The following is a 5,710-nucleotide window of genomic DNA, read 5'->3' as shown; positions in this document are numbered from 1 at the left end:
TCCAGGTTGGATGGTGGGGCTAGAAGCAGCCTCCAGGTTGGATGGTGGGGCTTGTGGAGTTAGCAGCCTCCAGGGTGTGTGTGTGTGTGTCTGGTTCTCTCATCCCTCCCTCCTCCAGGGTGTGTGTGTGTGCCTGGTTCTCTCATCCCTCCCTCCTCCAGGGTGTGTGTGTGTGCCTGGTTCTCTCATCCCTCCCTCCTCCAGGGTGTGTGTGTGTGCCTGGTTCTCTCATCCCTCCCTCCTCCAGGGTGTGTGTGTGTGTCTGGTTCTCTCATCCCTCCCTCCTCCAGGGTGTGTGTGTGTGCCTGGTTCTCTCATCCCTCCCTCCTCATCCCGTTGGGGCGGTCCTGCTGTCTTCCAGAGGCTCACATCCGCGAGGAGGAGTTTAGCTCATAGAACAACACGTAGGCATCACTGCTGCGCACTTGGCTGGAGGACATTGGCGTTACTCTGGAGAGAGGGGGGGAGAGAGAGAGGGAGAGAGAGGGAGGGGGAGAGAGAGGGAGGGGGAGAGAGAGGGAGAGGGAGAGACAGAGAGGGAGAGACAGGGAGAGAGAGACAGTCAGAGAGAGAGGGAGAGAATGATAATTGATCATTAATAATTAATAATACTCAGGACATGAAACTTACTCTTCCATCAACCAGAATCAGAATCCCACCTGTCAGTTTCAAATCCTAGCAGCCAAAGTTAACTTCATTACATTTTTAACAGTAGAAATAGATTGACTGAACACTAGAGCTAACCCTAACCCTGTACAAGATGTTCTGTATAATACAACCCTAACCCTGTACAAGATGTTCTGTATAATACAACCCTAACCCTGTACAAGATGTTCTGTATAATACAACCCTAACCCTGTACAAGATGTTCTGTATAATACAACCCTAACCCTAACCCTGTACAAGATGTTCTGTATAATACAACCCTAACCCTGTACAATATGTTCTGTATAATACAACCCTAACCCTGTACAAGATGTTCTGTATAATACAACCCTAACCCTGTACAAGATGTTCTGTATAATACAACCCTAACCCTGTACAAGATGTTCTGTATAATACAACCCTAACCCTGTACAAGATGTTCTGTATAATACAACCCTAACCCTGTACAAGATGTTCTGTATAATACAACCCTAACCCTGTACAAGATGTTCTGTATAATACAACCCTAACCCTAACCCTGTACAAGATGTTCTGTATAATACAACCCTAACCCTAACCCTGTACAAGATGTTCTGTATAATACAACGTGGGGGGCAGGCCCTCTCTGCAGCACATACTCTAATACATTTAAAACAGTTCAAAACTGCAATTTGGGGTATGATGAACATGATGAACAGAGGTATGATGACTGATATAATGACAGATTGATTTTATGAAGTGTACCTGGAGTCATTAAAGGTGTACCATTCTCCCGAGGTGGGGTTGCGACAGTAGGCTGTGTAGTGGCCGCCCATGGTAGTGCCCGAGTGGTTGGACACTGCATACAGGTTGTATACTGCATTTACTGGGGAAAGGAGAAACACAGAAGTGAGCTCCCTGTACTTTTAAAACTGTACTATCGACACCATTGTGACCCAATTTACATGACCCTACTATCCAGTGGTGGAAAGGAATTAAGTATTTTTACTCAAGTACTGTACTTAAGTACAATTGCAAGCTACTTGTACTTTACGTGAGTATTTTAATTTTAGGGAACTTTATACTTTTACTCCACTACATTTCAAAGGAAGTATTGTACTTTTTACTCCACTACATTTATTTGAACCCATCAGTTATTAGTTACTTTGAAGAAAAATATTTTACATAGTAAACATGGCAAAAATTTAAAAAAATATGAATATGATGTACTTTCACATTTGAAGTCAACTTCAAGACGATGTAATCAGAGCAGCATAACTGGACCGCAAACCACTTTAACATAACCTTTAATCACAGCAGCATAAGTAGACCACAAACCACTTTAACAACCAGAGCAGCATAACTGGACCACATACCACTTTAACATAACATTTAATCAGAACAGCATAACTGGACCACATACCACTTTAACATGGCCTTTAATCAGAGCAGCATAACTGGACCACATACCACTTTAACATGACCTTTAATCAGAGCAGCATAACTGGACCACATACCACTTTAACATGACCTTTAATCAGAGCAGCACAACTGGACCACATACCACTTTAACATAACCTTTAATCAGAGCAGCATAACTGGACCACAGACCACTTTAACATAACCTTTAATCACAGCAGCATAAGTAGACCACAAACCACTTTAACAACCAGAGCAGCATAACTGGACCACATACCACTTTAACATGACCTTTAATCAGAGCAGCATAACTGGACCACATACCACTTTAACATCACCTTTAATCAGAGCAGCATAACTGGACCAGATACCACTTTAACATAACATTTAATCAGAACAGCATAACTGGACCACATACCACTTTAACATGACCTTTAATCAGAGCAGAAAAACTGGACCACATACCACTTTAACATCACCTTTAATCAGAGCAGCATAACTGGACCACATACCACTTTAACATGACCTTTAATCAGCGCAGCAAAACTGGACCACATACCACTTTAACATCACCTTTAATCAGAGCAGCACAACTGGACCACATACCACTTTAACATAACCTTTAATCAGAGCAGCATAACTGGACCACAGACCACTTTAACATAACCTTCAGAGGTCAATTTATCAAGGCTTGAATGCTCCCAAGGACTGGAATACACAAACGTCATGTAGTAAATTCAATAGCAAATACTTCTATACTTTTAGTAGAATTAGAATGGAGGATGTTTACTTTTACCAGAGTACTAATTTATCTGGGTATTTCTTCTTTGACTTAATTAAGGAACTGTGTACCTCTTCCACCATTGCTACTATCAAGTAATTAAGGAGATTGAATTCACAGCTCACAGTAAATAGAGTGCAGGCCTGTCAATAGCAGACATTCTTCAGACATTCTACATCAAGACTCAGTACATCAGTACATCAGTACATTAATACATCAATACATCAATACATCAAGACTCACTGCTGTTTCCCGAAGCAAACTCCCGCAGATCAAGGTCTTTCAGGGGGAAGTTGACGAACGTGGACAGTTTGCTGGTTCTGCGAGCCTCTGAGAAGCGCTTCAGGTCTGGACACGAGGGACCGTTAAGGTCAACACATTAATTTACCATTCAATACATTAAACCCATGTTTAATACATTAATCCTTTTGATCAAATGTTTTATTTAAAATGTTTAAAAACAACAACAAAAAACAACATAATATCAACATCAACAGTAACAACAATAATAATAATAATAATAATAATAATAATAATAATAATAATAATAATAATAATAATAATAATAATAATAATAATAATAATAATAATAATAATAATAATAATAATAATAATAATAATAATAATGACAAAACAATAAGAAATAATAAATACAGATCTAAACTTAACTAATAAATACAAAATACAAATATACCAAATAGAAATAAAAACAAAAAACACACCACAAACACAAAGGACATTAGACAAACCCCCCCCCCCCCCAGGACCAACACCCCACCCCCACTCCACCACTACCTAACCCTAACCCTGTCCCACCCCAACCACCTAACCCTAACCCTAACCCTGTCCCACCCCAACCACCTAACCCTAACCCTGTCCCACCCCAACCACCTAACCCTAACCCTGTCCCACCCCAACTACCTAACCTTAACCCTGTCCCACCCCAACTACCCGAGCAGTCGATATCTCCAAATACATAACGTCAGGCAATGTCAGGGACCAGATTCTCGGGTTCTTTCCATCTCATAGCGATACGTCTTCTGGCTGCTGTAACGCCTGACAGAATAATTATTTTCTGTTGTATGGATGTTGGTAATAAAGATATATCATTTAGAAGTAATGTTGCTGCCGTGAGTGGAATTGATATATGTGACATGCTCTCACAGAATCAGTTGGAAGTCACAATGGCAATTCTACATAGGAATGCCTTTTTATCTCAAATGATGGATTTGTGTCAGTTTTGGGCTTTTAACAGATTCTAATAAAACAACACCTTGGCTTTCATAATATGTATGAATTATCTCTTATTTAGACTGGGAAATATCATTTTGAAGCGTAGAAATGAGAGATGGTTCTGAAATGTATTTGTTTACAGGTGATTATCGACGCTATAAATCCCTGCGACGCCATATATATATATTTTTCTCTGGATTATCTATCACAAAACTGACCATTATTGGCATATATTGGAGCGCAGTTATTGTGTCTACCTTCTGTAAACGTTTAGCAACAATCCAAGTTGAAAAACCGATCCAAAATGGCGGAGCAATGTCCATAATTAACTTTATTATTTGCAGATTTCATTCACGGTTCTTGTGATACTAAATCCAGATTTAACTCTACCATTGGAAAGAGTAGATTTGGCCTGATCCATAGATATGCAACATGGCTATAATAAGGTCATTTATAGGCCTGGTATTCTATATTCTATAATACAGTGTGTCCAGATGGCAGAATTCAGTACTGTATCTACAAAACCTTCTGTTTAATCATCTTCCCTTTATTCATTTGCTTAGATATTTTGTACAATTGATCTCACGAAGGTGCTGAACGAGCTCAGTGGCCGTTTTTCATGTCTGGTCATTTTTAGCATGGTGTTATTGTGAAAAATCATAATTTATATTATCCTTTGTTTCATCACAATTTACTCAAGCCTAGTAACAGACATAATATTTCTGACACTGGGAATACATTCCCTGAGATCCATAGATTCCCTAGATACCAAGAACATGCAAATGGTTCTACCTTTACCACTTTACTTTCACTTGAGCCAAAAAATTTGTTTGTCACCTGTCATCTTTATTAGAGATGTTACTTAATGTTGTAATTTATTTATATTACAGTATCTCTACTGTATCTGTGTATATGACACACACACATCTGTATCATAAATACATACAGTACAAGGAATCTATAGCCACGTGTAAGCATAATACATATAGGTGTGCGAATACACATAATATGCATGTGTATGCACATGCACGTGTATGAATGAACATGCACGTGCATATTTGTATCATTGGAAAGCTAACATTCGCCTCTTTCCATTGGTGTATACATCTCAAAATGTGTCACATATTACAGATGCTTGATAGTTTAGTTGCTATAGATTACCAAAAATGGGCTGGATACATGAATCCTAACCCTAACCCTGGTTCTGCGAGCCTCTGATGGGCTGGATACATGAATCCTAACCCTAAGCCTGGTTCTGCGAGCCTCTGATGGGCTGGCTACATGAATCCTAACCCTAACCCTGGTTCTGTGAGCCTCTACTCTGGATACATGAATCCTAACCCTAAGCCTGGTTCTGCGAGCCTCTGATGGGCTGGCTACATGAATCCTAACCCTAATCCTGGTTCTGCGAGCCTCTACTCTGGATACATGAATCCTAACCCTAAGCCTGGTTCTGCGAGCCTCTGATGGGCTGGATACATGAATCCTAACCCTAACCCTGGTTCTGCGAGCCTCTACTCTGGATACATGAATCCTAACCCTAAGCCTGGTTCTGCGAGCCTCTGATGGGCTGGATACATGAATCCTAACCCTAACCCTGGTTCTGCGAGCCTCTGAGAAGCGCTTGAGGTCAGTGGAACAGTCAAAGGGCAA

The 5,710-nt window shown here is 40.3% G+C and overlaps 1 protein-coding gene across 2 annotated transcripts in view; it reads right to left on the bottom strand.

Annotated features, from left to right (window-relative positions):
- Nucleotides 1-221: 221 nt before the first annotated feature.
- The window catches only part of usp2a (ubiquitin specific peptidase 2a), a 164,314-nt gene continuing 158,825 nt past the window's right edge, over nucleotides 222-5,710 (bottom strand). For both annotated transcript variants that reach the window (XM_084332347.1, XM_084332348.1), the window contains 3 exons: nucleotides 3,068-3,172; nucleotides 1,390-1,510; nucleotides 222-450 (listed from right to left, as the gene is read on the bottom strand). In XM_084332347.1, the coding sequence (XP_084188473.1) occupies nucleotides 366-450; nucleotides 1,390-1,510; nucleotides 3,068-3,172 (311 nt within the window). In that variant the 3' untranslated portion in view covers nucleotides 222-365. The remainder of the gene's footprint in view (nucleotides 451-1,389; nucleotides 1,511-3,067; nucleotides 3,173-5,710) is intronic.

Source organism: Notolepis coatsorum, assembly GCF_963971535.1.
Source record: "Notolepis coatsorum genome assembly, chromosome: 1".
Taxonomy (NCBI): domain Eukaryota; kingdom Metazoa; phylum Chordata; class Actinopteri; order Aulopiformes; family Paralepididae; genus Notolepis; species Notolepis coatsorum.
The sequence above is the reverse complement of the archived record's forward strand: the minus strand, read 5'-3'. Positions and strand labels throughout refer to the sequence as shown.